This window comes from Malaya genurostris, chromosome 3, assembly GCF_030247185.1.
Source record: "Malaya genurostris strain Urasoe2022 chromosome 3, Malgen_1.1, whole genome shotgun sequence".
Lineage (NCBI taxonomy): Eukaryota > Metazoa > Arthropoda > Insecta > Diptera > Culicidae > Malaya > Malaya genurostris.
In genome coordinates, this window is record NC_080572.1 from 243,231,773 (window position 1) to 243,253,249 (window position 21,477).

At 37.1% G+C, this 21,477-nt stretch overlaps 1 protein-coding gene across 6 annotated transcripts in view; it reads right to left on the bottom strand.

Moving 5' to 3' along the window:
* LOC131438700 (obscurin) overlaps positions 1-21,075 on the bottom strand; it is a 153,290-nt gene extending 132,215 nt beyond the window's left edge. For all 6 annotated transcript variants that reach the window (XM_058608881.1, XM_058608877.1, XM_058608879.1 and 3 more), the window contains exons 1-2: positions 20,821-21,075; positions 12,783-13,084 (exon numbers count right to left, since the gene is read on the bottom strand). In XM_058608881.1, the coding sequence (XP_058464864.1) occupies positions 12,783-13,084; positions 20,821-20,869 (351 nt within the window). In that variant the 5' untranslated portion in view covers positions 20,870-21,075. The remainder of the gene's footprint in view (positions 1-12,782; positions 13,085-20,820) is intronic.
* Positions 21,076-21,477: the final 402 nt, after the last annotated feature.

Below are 21,477 nucleotides of genomic sequence, written 5' to 3' on the forward strand. Positions count from 1 at the left end.
ACACAGTAATCTCTCTAATCGGTACAGAACGATTTTGCAACACGATTTGCTTCGCCGATTCAATGTTTTCTTCAGTAACAGATGTTGTTGGGCGGCCAGGGATCTCATCATGATCCAAGCTTGTACGACCACCTTTGAAGCGTTTATACCACTCGTATGCCTGTGTTTTTCCTAGACATTAACATTTTCAACGTTTCGGAACATTTAAATCCATTTGCAACACAAAATTTGATGCACGCACGTTGTTCTAAATTTTCATCCATTATAAAAATCGCCACACGAAAATTTTTCAACATCTTTGTATAGACGCCAAACAAAAACTAATAGTACGATATGCGTCAAAATTTGACAGAATGTGTATAAAAGTGTTGCCAACGTTGAGAGAATAAAAGTTTACCGATTGGACAAGCGCGGGAATTTTAAAATGAAAATTCCGGTTCTTTTTTTATCATTAGGTACTACATGTTCAAGTATCAATATCTCTAAAATGAGGAAATATGTGAAACCAATTTCTGATCTTCAATGTCAACTTCTCTTGCTGTGCAGCCTAGATAGTCGTGTAGTGTCGGCAGCGGTTCTCAACTGGCTAAGAATAACACTACGGGTAACCTGTCTCGATGGTATAAGTCCACCAAGCAGGTAAGCCGTGTATTCTGGTCAAAGCTCTGACTGGACTTTGCAAACTCAATAATCACATGGCTACTATTCAACGTGCTGAATATTATTCGTGTGATTTGTCTGAATGCGATTATGGTACTTCATATCATCTGATATGTAACTGTCCCGCATTGACGCAACTGCGTATCCGGGTTTTTGGTTCTCCATACATGGTTGAGTCTGGGTAAGCAGAGCTAAAATTAAAGAATGTTCTATCGTTTCTCACCCCATGCGGTAAGGAGCAATTGTCAGAGGAGTTCATCGATCTTCCTGGAGTAAATGAATCCCTTCTGTTTCTACCCTGAAAGTTATTAGCAGATTGTTTGGCAACCCTTATGGGGTGCCGAATTCACTTCTGTTCATAAATATTGCGAATCGTTCTGCATTCTTTCGGGAATGCATAATGGTGTCGCTTTTGTAAAATCTCTAAATCCTCTCGGGGGTTGAAGGTTTTATTAACTGTGCATTTTGGCACCTGCAGACAGTTCAGTATCCTTTCGTTGATGCAAAACGATTTGTTTCTTTTGTTTTGTGCTCTTTTTTTCACCTCACCTACTTCACATTTCCTTTCCATGTTCCTTTCCTTCCCATCAGGATAATGATGGGAGACCACGGCAAGGCACAAATCTCTAAATAACTAGCGGAACGTGCCATGTGAGCCAATTAGTTATGATTCCTGATTCCTGCATATGTTTAAGTTAAGAAACAAAAAAAATTTGTGATGCGTTTTGTCGGTTACGTCATTCATACCAATATATCTCCTAAACCAGAAGTGACAGCCACTTGATCCTAAAAATTGATTCACAACCCAATAGAAGATTTCAAATGAGTCAAAGCTTGTTGAAAACTCCTCAGTCATTTTCTAAAAAATTGTGCAGAGAGGAAAATCATGACCATTGGCGACATTCTCTGAAAATTGAGCGAAATCAAAAAATGGCGATTTGTCGGTTAAGTTATTCTTACGATTATATCCTCGAAACTGAAAGTGTTTCCCATAAGCCCTGAAACCTTATCAAATAACCCAATAGTAGCGAAAGATTTTTTCTTTCGAAATCGGCTCAGACGTTTCCGAATAAATTGAGCGGAAAAATGGAAATGTTTTGTCGGTTATGAAACTTATCAGAAATGGTAGACAGACACGTATATTTGCTCAGTTCGTCGAGCTGAATAGATTGGTATATGATCGGCGTATTTAAAGCTCTGTTCAGTTAGAATTCGGAATCACTTATTGTGTTGCAGAGGTACGGAAAGTGATCGCTGCAAGAATTCTTTTACAGCGGTTTGTTTACCTAGGCGTCTACTTTCTGTGGTATAAATGTCACGGTGTTTCGTACAGTGAGTTAAAAGTTATTTCAGATGGAAGCCGAAAGGAGAGAGAAAATTCTGCACACCTACTTTGATAATCCAACGTGTTCCGCAACGAAAATCACCAAACCAACCGTGTATGATGACATATGGGACCTGAACCAGAAGATGTTGAGAACCGTCAGGACAAACCCTGGACTATCCAATAATGAAATCGCACCAAAATACGCTGCTTCTCGCAGTACCGTTCGAAGAATTCGTTTGCGAGCAGAACGAGCAACTGAACAGAACGTTGAAGGAAGGTTTCGTCACCAAAACTCGAGCTCGGACAGCTTCCTGGCCAAAAATTCTACATGGCGACGGCACGAAGAGATGTTTCTGCGAATTTATACTACTTTACTTACTTTTATGGACAAAATTTGCCAAAAAACTGATGGTTTGGCAAGGGATATGTAGCTGCGGAGCAAACACCAAAGTGTTCGTGACTTATAAGACGATGGGCACGAAGCTGTACAAGAAAGAATGCCTCAAAAACTTACTACCTTCCATTGAAGCCCATAAAGGTCCCGTTAAGTTTTGGATAGATTTGGCGAGTTGCCACTACAGCCGGGAGTATTCCAATGGTACTGCGAAAATAACGTAGATTCCATCGATAAAAACATAAATCCACCCAACTGCCTGCCGTTCCGACCCATCGAGAGATTTCGGACAATAGTGAAGCGAGAGTTTAAGTAAAGTGGAAAAAATGACTCGAGACGTGACTCAGATGACCAACATGTGGAACAAATGTGTCAAGGTAGTTGACTCCGGAGGTGTGAATTAGCTTTGTTTTGATTGTATTAAGCTAATTTGTACGTTAGTTCGTTACCGAGACTCAGATTACCGATTTTATTATTCCGGATTCTGAAATAAAATAACTTTATAAAAAGTGTAAAAAGGCTTGAAAACTGGTAAAATATCATTTTGAAAATTGGTAAAATATCATTTTAACAAATATTCAATAATAATATTGAACGCGAACTATTGAAATAGCAAAAAATGTATCACAAAAATTTACTTAATTCTACAATCCCAAGTACAGTAACGGAGCTTGAAAGGTTTTTATATAATTTCAAGAGTTTTCAAAAGTCTGTCAATTGTGTTAAGATACCGGCCATCTGACACTTTGTTCAGAGACCGGCACCGATGAAACACTCTTCTTTTACTGCAAAACAATATTTTACTTGATTTCACCTAACAAAATGTTCAATCTCACAAAGCTACACCTTTGTTCGAAGCGTTCGCAATAAATTTGCTTCATGTCATCATCAAACCCTACCACTCAACAGCTTATCATCCCACAGTATATACAATGCCGGCCTGCTGGGATGTATGCAGATCAGATCTAGTAATCGAGTGTCTAGCAGGCGAATGTAGAAAAAATCTGCAGACTATAAGAGGTTCACGAATTAAGGTCGTTCCGAATATTGATGAGTTCAATCAGAGTCAAGATCGCGCGGGATTTACGCTCATCTCCGCTGCAAGCAGACTAAAATGTGATGCACACGTGTGTATGCAGTTGATTTTAAGTGCTAACGAACAGGATACGATTCATAAGCCCGTCAACTGACGAGTTATTCTTGTCATGTTTTTTTTTTCTTCCTTTGAGACGCCGCCTCCTTGGTTGTTGCACTGCCAATGCCACTGTCAGCAGCTTTCTGCCTGTTTGCCTACCTACGTACGTGACCTGTCAAAAAGTGCATTTATTTTTGGTTCCGAGTGGAAAATTTCCGTACAGGTTACTAACTGTCCATGACAGCATCGTACTAGCTAGCATTGCTACCTCAGATAGTCACGAAACCCCCACAAAGTCCAAACGTTTCAACTACTTCAATGGAGATGAACGGTGTTGTGACTTTGTTTCAGGAAACGAAAATGCAAAATTGAGTTCCCCCCCCCCCCCCCCCTCTCTCGCTGTTCATTGTATGCATGTGACCGCGAGAACAGGAAGACTCTGGGAATAACTTTGTTCGGACAAGTCTGGATATTTGGTTCGTTTTTTTTTCACTATGAAGCAATAAATTATTCATCATGGTCATAAACTACTCGCTCATTTTTCCGAAATGCACCATTGATTCTTTTGTTGTTGACAATTTGCCAAGCCTTCCCGTGGGTGTAGTGCTGCTACTTGAGTTAGTGCACATTAGTTAAAAAGCAAAATTTTCAAATTGTAATACTATACTTTACAAAATCAAACTACCATCATTTTGAAAAAAACGGTGTAAACGCATGGTAGCTAGTAATAGCTTCTGAACTGTTGCCATCTACTAACCATTTTCAAGGGCAGACAGATGTTGGATCGCATTAATTATGACCTCAACTCGAAAAGTCGTCGAAGTGACTCATTCAGCTCACGTCGCACACCTCAGAACATGTCAATGTCCATCAAGCTTTGCTGATTTATTACGGTCAAAAATATCCAACGGGTGCAACCGGTCCTGTGCGATTCGAAGAACGTCAAAGCGACAAAAAAAAACAACTCATTGGCTTACCGCAAAGTTTATTTGAAGAGAAAAAAACACTGTAACAAATACCCCGTTTCTTGTTTGACAAAAACAGCTCTGTTTGTTTACCATGTATCTTGCAGTCGAGATCCACCAGCAGAAGTAGTAATGGTTTTCACAACAATGATTTATAGTGTTGGAAATAATTCAATCGAGACATAACTGTGGTTGTGGTTTCTTCCTCACACAATGAATCGAGACCGGACGGAGCAGACGGTGTAAATCACAATGAGTAACAATTAATAAATCGTCATCTCATTAGCTGCACACAACAAAACGAGTTGATTGACGAAGGGAAAGGAAAATCATTGCAATTTATTTCCGAACGAGATCAAATAGCCACTGAAAATTAAAAAAAAAAACGATTAATAACAGTGTTCCGTAAAATTTTGATTGACACCGTCCGGCCGGCCAGACAAAAAAAAAACTGCTCTATGATCTTTCCGAACCGCTTATTCATTTTTGCCAGCACGTTCAGGGATCATTTCGTATTTCAATCTACCCCAACAATCCGCCTCCGCATTTCAGACCGTTATTTTTCCTACTGATAATTAGCTTATGTGAAACATCCTCTCTCTCTCTCGCTCTTAGGGTTAGAGACAATCTAACACTTGTAGTGGCTGCCAAAATGGTTAGTGTAATGAATTCCCCTGTCCGCTCGTGCAGAATCGGCGTTTGTCGTCTTGGATGTTCGGCCAGGGATGTTAGCATTTCTTAGTGTCAGTTTATTGTGATGACTGGATTTTTGGCGAGGAAGTGACAGGACCATTATTTAGATGACTGCAGACAATGCATCGGGCGGTAGCTCATTTTGGCAGTAAAAGTTACTGCTCTAGTCGGTGAGGATTATTTTAATTCGACTAATGACTTATTTAAACATATCTTTTTTAATCCTCCTAGTGGTATAATGATGCCTTTCTCATACTACTTATATTGAAACACAAAATCACCAGAAGATTCTGCCAAGATTTTTTTTTCAAACTTGAAAAAAACTCTAAAACTTTCTTTGGGTATAAACTACCATAACCTTTTCAATTTGTAAATAGTTATGTCAAATTAATATAGATTTAAATGTGGCAACCCTGCACCCTGTGTGCTAGGCGGTGACGTTTTCTTCTTCTGTACCCGCACGTACCGATATTGCATCACTTTGTATGACAGTTTGAACGTTTCGATACTCGTTTCCCTATAATTTCGGAACCGAAAGCCGGAAGTGAATGAAATTGCACAGTATCTTTTAGGACACTGACAGGTTTAATTTGAATCATGATTCACTAAAATCGATTTAACTGTTGTTGAGGAATCGAAGTGAGTTCCGTTTTTGGAACTTTTCTTCACCTTGTCGATGCTTTCGAAAGCGAAAACCGAGGACTAGTAGTCCCAAAGCGGATTTATATATTCACTAACTAACAAGATAAATTTACCAATAAATTTTATAAAAATTTGCACTTTGTTTCGTCATAATTTTTGAAAAAAATCCTCATGAAATTGAAAATTTTCTTTCGGTTACGGCATTCCAGCGCTGTAATATCGTAACCGATAGTCGAATCTGGATCAACTTTTCAGGGATTTTTCAAAGAATTTCAAGACCTTTTATTTGCATCTTAGTTTGTAAAAATCGGTTAAGAAATTTCCGTGAACACTGAGTTCGAATTTTCACATAGATTTGCACATATTGCTTTGTAATTCCGAAACCGGAGGTCGGATGGGCATAAAATTCAATAGCGGTCTATTGGACTATAAGACCTTTCGTCTAAATTCAGCTTGTAAAAATCGGTCACGCCATCTCTGAGAAAAGTGAGTGACAATTTTTTTTTCGTATTTTGGTACATATCACCCTGTAATTCCGGAACCTTATATATGTTAGAGCGGTAAAAAACAACGTGTTTTGTTGGTTAGATAACTTATACCATCATAGCTCTGGAACCAGAAGTCACAGCCATTTGATCTTTGAACTTGATCAATGGTTCGACAGTAGCCCAAGTTTGTTAAAATCGGTTCAGTCATCTCTGAGAAAATTGAGCGGTAAAAAAATCTTCAAAAGTGGGTCTCCTAGGCTCGAAAGTCGAATTTTCCAGCAATTCTAGTACCTTTATATAGAGAAAAGTAAAAAGGTAACAAGGTTAGGAGCACCGCTTAAAATTTTTGAATTTTATACTTTTGACCCAAGTGTATTAAAAATACAATACAACCAAAATATATACAGTTTTGCAATGATCGGCGCTGTGTGAAATTTACCGTGAGAGAATCGCAAGTTGACAATTATCGCAGAAAATCGAATCGTAGAAAATCGACTTGATGATTCTCATACTAGGTTACAATATTTTAAAACCCTTGTGTGGAGCATTCACAAACATTTTCATGGACACAACTTATACAAAGGTTATATACACATAGTTAGAATAAGCGGCAATAGTAAAATGATTCTATCGTAATTATCAACTGCCCATATAGAATCGGAGCGCGAAACGAGAATTCAGCGTGCTAACCCGTAATGCTCAGACGGGAGAAAAAACCCGTGATGCGCATCGAGAGAAATTCGCTCTAACACTGTTGTCCATTCTATGTTGGATGAACACTGATGGCACTGAATCGTGTGAAGAGTTGCTAGAGATACGATAAAAGCCATCCTTGACTATAAATTTTCAATGTCTATACTAGGCAAACTATAGAAAAGAAAATAATTCGACAGTTGGATATGGTTTGTGGATGCCCGTTGCTACAAATCTCAATATCCTAAACAGCATGGTTAAAAAAATTTTCTTTAAAGCAACTAATTTTGCCTGACTCCTTGAAAAGCATGGTTGATAATATTTTCAAAAGACCGCTTCTTGTCTGTCAAATGTAATTGGCTTGGTACAACGTAACGCCACGGAGGTTTTATTTTGACTACTAAAGTAGGTGCTTTTTTATATTCAAATCTCTGACTTTTATATGCGACATAGTCTTCGAAAATGGTGCTTACGTGTGAAAACAAATGTTCGAGAAATACGTCAAGTTCAAAGAACGCTTATGCTATCTCTTACAAAATAAAATGACGAATTTTGATATTACATCGAGTAAATCGAGTTAGTTCATAAAAATAGTTATTTGGAATTTACTTCGTAAAAAAAGTTTGCGCAGTGAATGTTTTGAACACTAATCATATGGACATTTTTGAATTGGGTTTGATGAATACGTGCCGGAAAATAATGTTTGGCGTTGTTCCAAAATCGAAAACGGCGACTTCCGATTCTGTTGATATTCATTGAAAACCCTTACTGCTATTAAAATGAAATTCGAGGTGTAATCAGGTTTGCCACATTTAAATCCGTATTGTTCAGCAGAAAATTCTCTCTATCGGAGAATCCAAAATCTGTACATGAAAACGATAAGAAACCGAAGCACTACGAAATGAAACAGTCTTGTAGATGAAAAAACGTTGGAAAAGATGTTTGATTTGATGAAAAACATTTAAAATCCCATCTGAAACTGAATAACATATTCTGTATATTTTCACTTTCTTTTATTGGATATAATGTAATCTTTTTTTTTTACCACCTTACATTATGACCGAGGCCATTATCTTTCCCTCTGATCAGAAGAAAATTTTGAAAGCATGGGGAATTACGCAAATTGCAAGAAAAAATTACCATTTCATGAGCAGAATGGAACCATTTTTGGTGTTCACTGTCCTTGATATTCTCTTTCATTCCAGTTTCATCTTTTTTTTGGAATCAACACAAAATCAGGATAATTGTTTTACTTCGAGAAAAAACAGTACCGTACAACGAAAAAACCGATTCTCGATTAAAATGTGTCTCGTTCGAATCGAACGGCGCACAAAACAAATCCATAAACCAGTCCAGTCGCTGATGTGCACTACACACTGCTCAAAAAGTTATAGAACGGGAGACCATGAGACAACGTTTGTAATGTCAAACCGACGACACGACCTGCCACTCGCCTTTAAAACTGTATCGTAAATCGAGCTACCCCTCAGTAACTGGTAATGTCAAAATTATATCTTATGAAAAATGTTTGAAATTGGCAACGCGGTCTGAGAAATTGTTGTTTTCGAAATAACAGTTACAGTAACCCTAGTTACCATTGCTTATCTTTTCACAGCTAGCGGACTAACTACAGTGAAGAAAATTTCATCGTGAGACCAGAATGGTCGGCAACCTTTTCTGCAACCCATTGAGGCACTCAGATAAATGTGTATGACCCCGAATGTAGGTTATGTGCTGCAATTTAGAAATTCGGTGAAAAGTTCCGATCGTGATTGCCGTTATTTTTTTACTTTCAATGCAAATGTACCAGAACAGCTTAAATTATTTATATTTCGAATGTTTTTCGATCCAATTTTTGTACATTTTTAATCAGATTTCACGAATTTCAAATGACTTCACCAATATTTAAATTATATAAAATGCAACAATAAATAAATGATTAAGGTACCGGTGAAACATGCTGTGATTACAATTACAATCAACTTCAATCTGCGCTAACATTTACCGGTTTATTAGTAAATCATGTTTCAAACGTCCGGAATAAATAAAAATGTAGATTGATGAAATCTATATTTGTTGTGCTCGTATTACGGCAAGTCGTTTTGTAAGTAAATAGTTCTTGAGCGTGCTTTGTTGGTCGTGAGATAATTTGTTTTGCAACCGATTATCATCGCAGCAAAGGGTTTGAAAAGTATAACCCGTATTCGGATTTAATAAAAAAGATTTGTGGTATTCTGATTTAAAATGTGGCCAAATGAAGCAGTCATCCGAAATAATGAAGCAAGTTTTTACAATCGTGATGGATGAACGCAAACTCAAAGTTCTTTAGCACATCAACTTAAAGTGCTTTTACGATCTTACGCGAAAATATGAGCACGAAAAAAGTCTTCTCCAAAGTCTTCGCTCACAATCGACCAAAAACAACAACGCATCAACGAGCCAGATAGCTGTTCCGTACCGTTTAGTCGCAATAAAATCGATTTTATGCGTTGGTATGAAACAGTGGACGAATCATGGATCCACCATCTTTCTCCGAAGTCATATTAGCATTCAGACGGGGAAAGCCGTCCAAAAACGCTACAGGTAGTTGGAACAACCATGGCGTAAGTTTTTAGATGTTCAATGTATTTTGAATTGGCACCTCGGGATAGAAAACAAAGACGTTGTCTTACGTCAAAAATTTTTCAGTGATTTTTTATGTGAGAAAGAACGAAAAGGGGAGCCATGCCAAGGTTCATTTAAGCAAGCAGAAATCTTTTAGTAACTTTATGGTTACCTTCTATTTTGGTATTTGTACCTGAAACCCGACCCACACCCGAACCCGAAGGCTATTGGTCTGGTTCGGGTACAGAAAAAATATGTTTGTCGGGTTCGGGTCGGGCACCGGTGACATTTTTGCCTTTCTCGTATAGAATGGTTATACAATCACTGTGAAAACCGAATTTTAAACCGAGGCCCGGAGCGCCGAATGTTGTATACCATTCGACTCAGCTCGACGAACCGAGCAAATGTCTGTGTGTGTGTGTGTGTGTGTATGTGACAAATAATGTAACTCACTTTTCTAAGAGATGGCGTGACCGATTTTCACAAAATTAGATTCAAACGAAAGGTTTTATGGTCCCATAGATCGCTATTGAATTTTATGTTTATCCGACTTCCGGTTCCAGAATTACAAAGCAAAATGTGCAAATCTATGAGAAAATGCGCATTTAATTTTCTCGGAAATTTCTCAACCGATTTTTACAAACTATGAAATTCTTTGATAAGTCCCTGAAAAGTTGATCCTGATCCGACTGTCGGTTCCGGTATTACAGCGCGACAAGCGAAAAAAAAATGTCGAAACGAGGTGCACATTTTTATAAAATTCATATAGTTGGCAAATCTTGTTAGTTTGTGGATATATGAATCTACTTTGGGACTACTAGTCCCCGGTTTTCGCTTCCGAAAGCACCGATAATAGTTAGGAAATGCTCCAATAACGAAACTCACTTCAATTTCTCAGAAACTGCTAAACTGATTTTTACAAATCATGACTCAAATTAAAGCTCTAAGTATCTCAAAAGATACGGGCATTGAGTATTAAAACTTTCAAACTGTCATACAAAATGATGCAAAATCGGTACGCATTGGTACGGAAGAAAAAAACGCCACCGCCTAGCCTGCTTCGTTCAATTTTGTATAGAGTGCAGGGTTGCCAAATTTAAATCTATATTAACGTGACATAACTGTTCACAAATTGAAAAGGTGATGGTAGTTTATACCAAAGAAAGTTCTTACTTTTATTCAAGTTTGAACAAATTCTTGACCGAATCTTCTAGTGATGTTTTTGAAAATATAAGTAATAAAAGGAAGGCATCATTACACCACTAGGTGGATTAAAAAAGGTTTTTTTTTAAACCTTTTTTAATCCACCGAAATTGAGTCTATGGATTAAATAACCTTTTCCCAGTAAAAATTAAATTAAATAACCTTTTCCTAATTCTTAGTACAATAGAAAAATCTTCTGCTAAAATTTCAATTTTGCAAAAAATACCAAAACAAATGGTCTATTGCTTCGTTTGCTGCTAACCGTGCAGGCTCATTTTGTTGGAAAACAAAGTTTCACCAAAGATAAATAATAAAGACATGTATGTGCTTACAAATATTTAAAAAAATCTGGTTCGTTCCCGGTACTTTCTAAAATGACCACACTCACCGCTTGGTGGAGCGTGAGATTAATTGCATTGTTATTATTTCAACCAAAGTGTGCCATAAAATCTCAATATATACAAATGAGCTAACGAATCGAAAGGGTTCTCACGGTTTGACATTTGCATTATGAATGTGATGATGGGAACTCAGCAGTGCAACCAATTTATCACCATTGGTGCCAGTTTCACGGAAGACCGTAGATGTGCGCCAAAAAAAGATCGTGACTGTCATGTCTGGAAATTCGTTTGTGGTTTCACGATCAATTTTTTTTCTAGTATTTCCGGTAATACAAAGTGCGTTCTTAAATCCAATTACATCGAGCGTCAACACACTAACCAAAACATATCATTTGAGCGTCGTGGACAGGATTCTGGTGGTTTATGAACGAAGTTCATTAATCAAGTTGCCTTCTTTCTCTATCTGTTTCTCGTTAGCAATGATCAAAACAGCTTCAAATGTCTTAATAAAACAGATGATTATATTGAATCATTCAGAAATTCTGTGATGCTATATCGATACATGAATCCTTAAATAATATTGTTACAAACTGTTTCAATTTCAATTGGCTTTTTAGTATTTTATAATCAAGAACAGCTTTCAGTTTCTTTGAAAGAAGCTCTTGATTATAAAAGACGGTAAACCCGATACATAACCTCCAATTGTCAATCGATTTGTAAAACACAGATAGTCATAGAATCATTAGAAATCTGCGCAGAAAGGAAAAAACCAAAATTATATTCAGTAAACGCATGTTTTACTTGTCTACCTCAATCTTTATAAAGAAATTGTCACGAACCGGGCAAAGGAAAAACGTTTCCCACAGCACTTTTCTCAATAGCAGTCATCACCTAGGAAGAATGAAATCGTCCCATCAGTGCCAACGGTATTCCCCGGTCGAGTTACGGTCAACACTCCATAGCCAGTCTGTCATGAAAGCGTAACCCACTCATGAAGTCATACATAATTTACAGCACCAACAGTCGGTGCAAAGTAAAGGTGAGAATGAAGCGTCGTTGGCTCACGGTGACGGAACGACACAAAATCTTCTGAAAATTATGTGCCATCTGACTGTGAGAAAATCGTCACGTTTTGGATTTTCCAACAGATGGCAGCAATTCAGGCAGACCAAGTTCAAGATCGATCACGATCGAACTACTTCACGTGTATCCTTGAGAAAAAGAAGAAAAAAAAGCAACTCTCTCAATAGAGAGCGTCGCGGTGCGCCTGCGCAACTACATCGGAACTAGGAACCTCTCCGAAAGGGATGCGCATCTGCGCAAAGCTCGATACCATTCAACCGTCGCGAATTTTCAATTCACTTAAGAGTCGAAAGGAATTTAAAGATTCCTAATTAAAATATCCCTTTCGGCGCCGGGTGCGACGTTTTTGGCTGGTGCTACGCTAATAGATATAACCCTACACACATATGATGCACTCGAAAACTAGTTGGTCGTTGTTTTATTTTTCGGATGTGCGGTCGGTCAACGCGGTCGTCAGCCTGCCTGAAACGGAACTGGGTTGACGGCTGGGTGACGACCAGTTGATCTACATACCGATTGTTAGTGAAATGACCACCACCACCAGCACCACTTACCTTGGAACCGTTGGCTTCGCAGTCTTCGCTCAGTGTCTGCTGCTCGTAGTCGTAGTCGTCGATTCTTTGCTGACAGTAGCGAGTGGTTTCGTTCGATTCACATGGGTGATATTTCGGTTGGTAGTGCTGATGCTGTTCCTGTTGTTGCTGATGATGGTGACGATGCACCGGAGCAACACATTCGAACTCCTCGCTCCGGTAGGACGGGGGTGGCGAAGAGGGCTGTGCTATCGATGACTTCCGGCTGATCGTCGACGTCAGCAGGAGGATCTCGTCTTTGGAGGAGTACGATTCGCCAAAGTCTGTCCGGCGAAAGGAAGGGGATGAGATTTATTTCAATAAAATATTGTAGGCACACGGCTAACATAAAATACAACAGAATTACACAGAAGTTAACAATGTTGTAGTCACACGGTCAAATAGGGTGCAAATTGGCCACTGGTCGTTTTGATATGCACCGTAAAATACTTGAGGAAAACACTTCTTTTTAGTTTTACGACATTTTCAACACTGCACAGTAAAACATCTGTTTCATTTTGAAATATTTCATTTGCTTGAAACTGCTCAGTTTAGGTGCATTTGATTCATTTTATTACCATGCATTATGACACATTGCACTTCACTTGGCTTCGGTATTACATTTATGGATCGTAAACCAGAGTCGATAATTTACTACTGTTTGAGGTTTACAGACACAATATTACGTTAAGTACCATTTAATAACACAATCACAAAAATATTACTAGAAACATTAGAACATCGGTTTGCAGACGTTTTTTATTGAGAAATTTAAATTAATATCATAATGAAATATCAGGTTGACAACAAAGAAATCGATTAAAGTTCTAAACGGTGTTTATAAGAACTTGCTGTTTTGAAATTTAAATGGTTAATTTTTTTATTTGGTAGAAAATTTCTTAGCATTTTAATATGATTTCGGGCATATGACCGCCGCGACTATTTTTCACAAAGGTCATTTTGGAGGTCCAATTTTCGATCACGTTGACAGGTATTTGAGGGCGTATCTCAGCAATAACACGTTGCTGGCCTTTCCACATTAATCAATGACTTCACGGATTCCGAGTGGCGTCCAATCACACAAAGGCGGAGATCAATTTACCGAAATAATGTTGTCGTTGAAACGTACTTTCAATAAGTCGATTGTATCGGCCGCAGTATGGCAAGTGGCACCATCCTGTTGAAACCACATTTCTTCCACATCCATATCTTGAAGATATGGTAACAAAAATCCATTGATCATGGTTCTGTATCGATTTCCATTCACGGTAACGCATCGTCCTTCCTCAATTTAAAGACCGCACCAAACAGTACATTTCAGTCGGTGTTGAACAGTCGTTCGCACCGCACGCGTATAGCTCTTGGCGCCTGGAACTTTTTTCTGACTACCTAGAGTTTCATTGATTCAAGGCTTCGGTCTTTTTCAAGGCTACCTGAATCACCAACAGTCTTTTTAAAGACTAACAATTAGTCAGCCTTTCTCAAGGCTATACAAAGAGTGATATTAGAGTGACTAAGAAATTAATCAGCCTTTTTTAAGGCTAGCTATTTAAGACTACCACAAAATCAGTCTTAATCAAAACATTTCCATCAAAACAGGAGTCTAATCGAAGACTAATTTAGCCTATTTAATTTAATTTCAAATTTCATTCATTTAAAAAATGCCTGCGTCCAACCGGAAGGCAACAAGCCTGAGGCTAAAAATAATTCAATACGGAATAAATCACAATCCGCTATTCAACATTTTTCTAATAACATTCACGATATTATAGAATCTGAATGTAAAAATAAAAGACATCGGACGGATTTCCCTTCCGCTGATCCTATGCCGTCTAACAATATTTACGAGATTCTTCCTGAATCCGATTGTAGCGACATAGAAGAAAATTCTTCAAAAATTCCCAAAATGGACGCTTGTCGTTCTGGGAAGAAACATCAATCTATGCCACCAATGACGGTGATGATTTCCGACTTCAAAGCATTCTGGATTGAGCTTTCTACTTTTCTCTCGGAAGTAAAAGTCTCATTTCAAATCGGACGAAGAGGAGAATGTCGAGTTTTGGTTGATGGATTTGAAGATTATGAACGTCTTATCCTATATTTGTCCGAGAAACTTCATTTATTCATATGATATAAAATCAAACAGACCCATCAAGGCTGTCTTGAAAGGCTTTTCAAATTATCAAAGTACTGATGAAATTAAAAATGAACTTAAAGAATTTCTTGGTTTTGCCCCTTCCCAAGTAATACTTATGAAAAGAAGAGCGAATGGTACTTCTAAACCACGCTCTGGAATTTCCCATGAGCTCTACCTTATACACTTCAATCGAAGTGATGTAAACAATTTGAAAACTTTAGAAAAAGTACGTTTCATTTCCCACATGAAAATTCATTGGGAACATTATAAACGGCGTAATCGTATTGCAAACTTTACGCAATGTCGTCGTTGCCAAGGCTTCGGCCGTGGAACCAAAAATTGTCATATGGATATACGGTGTTTGAATTGCGGTAAATCGCATTCGAAAGACGTTTGTCCAATGAATGAAACCGCTGATAAATTTTCATGTTCAAATTGCGATGGAAATCATAAATCCAATTATTTGAAAAGTCCTGTCAGGGAAAAAAATTTAAACGCTCGTTCTCTTAGACAACAAGTCAAATCAACGACCTTAAATTTACAGAACATACCTGAAAATCAGAAAACCGTTACAAATGCCACGCCTAATTCTTCGAAGGCACTTATTTCTTCGAATTTAAAACAAAAAACAGGTAGAAATCTACCACTTAATTCTTCTAATGTAAATAATCAAAACACAGGACCGCCTGGCAGTTCATCTTCTAACGAAAACAGTTTATTAATAGGTAGATCGGCCATATCATCTTCTTTTAATGGCAGCCTACCTACAAATATTCCTTCAATGCCATTCGCTTCTTTAAATGAAGTTGATTTAGGCGATATAACTGAAAATAAAATGATCTACCTACAAGATCAACTTTTTCAAATGATCATCCGAATGAATTCGACTTCATCACTTTTTGAAGCATTTCAAATCGGATGGCAATTTGCAAATAATATTATAATGAATTTAAAATTTAACAGTGATGTTAAATAATTATTTGAATATTTTAAATTGGAATGCTCGATCTTTGAAATCGAGTGAAGATGAATTTTATAAATTTCTCAAAGTTCACTTGTGAACTTCGAGGTTCAGAGTTTTGTGGATACTTTTTTCATGAATGAAAATCTCAGAAGTGAGTTTTTTAGAAAATCTCTAAAACTGATTTTTTTTAGAAAATCTCACGAACTGATTATTCCACGAGTGATAATGAAATGATCGTTGAAAAAGTTACCGGAAATCGAATGGAAATCCAAATACAATATTCATTAAAACAGATTTTCAAAAATTTAAGGTATACCAAACGAAAGATCTAAAAAACTTTTTTTGAGAAAATCTCTTGAACTGATTTTTCCACGAGTGATAATGAAATGAACACTGAGAAAGTTGCAGGAAATCGAGTGGAAATCCAAATACAATATTCATTTAAACAGATTTTCAAGAATTTAAAGTATACCAAACGAAAGATCTAAAAAACGTTTCTTTTATTTTCGTTCTCTAGATATTTGGGACTGAAATTTCGTTGTAATTAGGAAAGTGTAGAAGAAAAAGTTTTAGCAAATCAATTGAACACTTCTAAATTACACTAAACTATACTAAGAAAAGTTCAATGCTTCACGAATTAGAAAACCAACCGAAAAAAGATATGAATGAAAACCTATTGATTTAATAGTAGGGGAGACTGGGGGGAAATGGTAAAGTGCCGAGATCGATAATCTGCATTATCTCTAGATTCATAACAGTTACCGGCGTGAAATTTCTGTTGAAGGTGGCTTTTGACATCAAGAAGAGTGGACGAAGGTTGTGAATCGTTCCGTTGAAAATTGATAGCCCAAAGTGTATTTTGACAGTGGTGTCGCATATATTTTGCAAAAGGATTTTACTAATAGTAAATTTCTACGCTAATTTGAGGGTTCTAAACGCGAATATAATGGAATTATCTATGTATTTACAAGCATATTGTATGTATTTGCCATAGTTGTCAAACAAAGCATATTGTATGTATTTGTCATAGCTACCAATTTTGCCATAGTTGCAAACCGTTTCAAAGAAATCATCAAGTAGATTAGACCGTTTCAAAGGAAATTTTAATTTGAATCGGTGAATATAAAAAAATTACATTCTAAAAGTACTGTCCTCAGCCTTATTATATATTAACTTTTCTTCTATAAACAGGCGTTTTCGAAATATTTCGACAGAAATTCAAATAAATCAGATTTTCACTGGCTTGCTTAGTTTAACAAATTATAGGTAATTGTAATTTCATTTAAAAACGACGAAACCTAACAAAACTCTTAGTAGGCTATTTCTAGATGAAACTTCACTATGAGCAAATTTATTGCTTTCAACTCTGGCCATTTAAGAAGCTAGGAATGTTCATGAAAACTTATTTGTGCGAAGTGCAAAAGCCTAATTTTATCTTCATTCTACGTTTTGTCTTGGATTCATCTGTGCATCAGCAATTTATGTTCCACCTCGCATCACTAAATCAACATCACTAAATAACATAAATAAAATAAATAATTTGTCAAAAATAAAACGTAAAATGAAAGTAAATTTGGTAATGTTCGCTTCGCACAAACCGGTTGCCATGAGCAACCATAATCTTTAAATGGTTACTTTCTGTTCTCGGCCAGAAAGGCGTCACAGTGTTTAGTTCGGCACGTTTGTAAAGACGTCGCACACACTTTCGGTGAAACTCTAAACGAACGAGCACGTTGTATTCGTGTTAGTGCGATGAAAATTGGCGACTCGACATTGCCATAGTCAGTGAAAAGAAAGTCCAGTGTGCTATAAACGAAAATTACCTGGCAATATAACCTAAGTTGTTATGCCATCTCAAGTGAGCTAACGCCAACCACAGGGAAGAATAAGAAAACGCTGCACTTTTGTATAAAATAGAGTTTTTAAATGGAGTTCAACATAAACTGCTAATGCATTAGGAATTCGCAGACGAAACGTATAAAGGCATATTCTAGTATTTGAATGATTACTTTTATCAAAAACCTTAAAGTTTAGCAAATGCGTATAAATTGATTAAGCTTCCGCATTTTGAAGAAGGTGCTAATTAAATTAGTGTTAGAATGTTGCAAAAAACATTATATGTGGGCATTCAATCTCCGTGGTCTCCCAGGTTAGGACTCGAACATGACTTGTAAGACCAGCACCCGATTAATTGAACCACTAATCGAGGAATTATTGGACCGAATAAAAATATGAAAGAAACCAGCGATGGGAAAATTATGATCAGAAAAAGTTTATTTAATTATCGCTCGTGAAAAATTAGTTCAAGAGATTTTCAAAAAAAAAACTGGGACGGAAAAAATCAATTCCGGGATTTTTATTCATGAAACAAGCACTCAAAAAAATCTCGAAGTTCACAAGTGATTTTCCGTGTCAGCGGAACTTAAAATATCGCTAAAAAGATAATCGAAAAGGAGAAGAGTCTCCGATGATAATTCGATGCTGAATGTCTACTACGCTTCAGTTTGACACCGAAGTGATTCATGCCAGACTTATTTATTATTAATTATAATTATAAATGACCATACCTGAATCGGCCAGTATTAGTCGAAAAAGATGTTTTGGTTCGGCACGTCGGAAAAAACAGTGTTTTGCAAATAGCATCTTTACATCTGCTTAGCGGCTCAAATTGAACTGTTTAAGTTTGCACTAAGCAGTTCAATTTGAACTGCTCTGCACTGACGAGTCTAAGACGAAACGTAAAGAAAAGTTAGTTATTATATTTTCGCAGCTGAACAGTAATGACTGCGATATTTTTAATGCACCTAGGGTGATCAATATGAAAACAATATTTTTTCTCACATTCCAAATAGTGAATATAGCCACAAAAAGCTGTTTGAATTCCAGCTGGTTGATTACACTGCTCCATTCAGATTAAATCCAATAAAACGCTATTAAGCATGAATTTGATTTATAGAAGTAACAGGAGCGCTGCATTTTGCATGTCTCGAACACACAGCTGTCGCAGCGTTTGAGTGGCGCGTTTGAACTAGCGTAGCGATAACCTGCGCTCCTGTTACTTCTGCGTATGATATTGATGCTAAACTGGGTAATATTTAGGCTTCGTGATTGTTTTTTTATATAATGTTTTTATGAAACAGAATAGTTAATGTATGCCATTTAGTTTCTAGTTTTGTTGTAGGCCTTTTTAAGGAACATAAAAACTGTTTTCCATAGTCAAAAAGTCGATGTCTTATGTGCTGTTGTTTGATGATTTTTGCCTGTGCTAAAATTTACCAGACAACGTAGCGTCAGACATCGTCAATTTAACTGTACACTACAGACTTCATTTTCCTTGGAAAAGATTTACACCAAAGACCGAAACCTCGAATAGTAGACGACAACATTACTTTCTATTATAAGATTTAGATAGTCACGTTTTCTTAAAAAATAAACAGTTAGTAATAACAATCTACGCCACATAGCGCCGCTGCCATCACCACTGGTAAAAAATGGCCTAGGGCTGCAGATTTTGATATTCTGTATCGGCGCACAGCTCAACATTCAACATTGTTTAACATCGACGAAATTTGACAAATCGATAAATTTTAATGGCAACGAATCGATCCCAAAGAACTTCGTTCTATATTTCCTTCCGTTGCAATTTGAAATTATCAATTCTACAGTAAGCAAGCAAGTGTATCCGATCTATTCGCATCCGCGTCAATCCGGTTTTGTCTTTGACATTACTCACCAACATTTTTCAGTGTCTTCGTATCGTGTTTGCTATTTTATGCAAAGCATTACGTATTTAATTTGATTTTATATTTTTATTCATAATTTGGCTAAGGGCTAAACCTGGTATTTATTTTCTCCAATGTTCAATTATTTATACTAAAACTATGGTTATAAAAAACTGCAATGAATTTTAGAGAAAAAATAACAAAAAATCTCACTAATGGCTTCCTCGGAGAATATTTGGCTATAGATATTCGTGTTTGTACACCTATATAAATTTCTAAACTATGCGCTCACCTGTAACGCTACGAATGCAAGTCATCCGTGTTCTATTTTTACGCCTCGCCTCACCCTCCAGTGCCAAAAATAGCCACCGGTCGTTTGGTGAGAACCGTTGGGAGGTGAGTAAGTGATATTTTCAGCAAATTTATCTACAAGGCCATGCGTGGCCCATGATGTATCATCATTCATCCGGTGTTACAAATGTGTACATAGTATACGTATTTCGCATCTCCGTTTTCTACGGTTCTGAGAAATGAAAGTTCAACAAGCGTAACGCTTGAAATCCCTTGTTAATTGCTAAACTATGACATACAAGCATGGATGTCATGCAACCGTGCGAAATTTCGTCACGTCTAATGAACACCCGTCAACAAACGTGATCACCAGTGGCAACCACGCACCTGAAATGTATAGCCGTAGGATCAAAGATTACAACCGGTTACTACGATGGGATTTGCTGGCGCACGATGAGGTAAATCCTTGCCAATTGGCCAACAAAAACATGAAAACATCAAGGTCATGTTTTTATTTGATTTTTTCGTTTTTTGTTGAGTAAACATATGCCAAATTGTATGATGCATAAACAATTGCTAGAAGCATAAATTTATCTCGGTGAATTAAGTTTTCTAACATATTTACGTCATTATAAAAAAAATCTACTGAATATTTTTTTACCCTATATCATAACAATATAAACATTTGTTTAAAGTCGATTTAAGAATTTTACTAGTTGATAAAATATGGTGCATATTCCACAAATAAAAACAGAACATATAAAAACCACAGTCTACTACACGTAACGAAATCATTACCAACAGCCGAGGAATGGTTAGAGATTGACAACCGAACTGACAGGAGCACTTCATTAGACACAGCATCTGATGGAAACACGTAACAGAACAGCATATAATGTATCATACCAGGTTTGACTTCCGCCGAGGCGGCAACAATTTCGTCTTTCAGCGTCATTTCCGAGGGATTTTATCGTCGATGACGGGACGGGAACCTTGTCCGCACGAATCAATGGTGGTCGGTCTCGTTTTATGCTTCGGTTGGTTATTTCTTCACTAACTCACGGCACTAGTGAAGCCACTTGTGAAGCTACTTGAGGCTGATCTATTTTGACACTTGGAATTCGCGGGAGCAGTAAACCATCAGGAAAAGTTGTTTCTATTCTGTTGTGACATACGAGAAAAATCGAAATTTTACTTTTCACACTCATCTGATCGAACGGTGTCTCTTAAAAAAATTAATTCTGATATAAACCACCCAGCGTCTCCTTCGGAAACATTTGAGTCCGTTTGCGTCCACAAGTGGAGCTCTAATGTGTCAAAACGATACTACATAAAAGTCATACGAATCCTGTGAATGTGACTGATTGATTCATGATGGCATCTGTTTTTCGTGATTATTCGTTCAAACCAAGAGCCGAGCTGACGTATAAATGAATCATTTCCTATTCCCTCTCTAATGAAAACATCAGATGAATGGCTGTCTTTTTTCCATCGTTAGTCATTATATTTCGGTCGAGCAATGGTAAGCATTCTAATCCCGAATGATCCTGCTTAAATTAATAC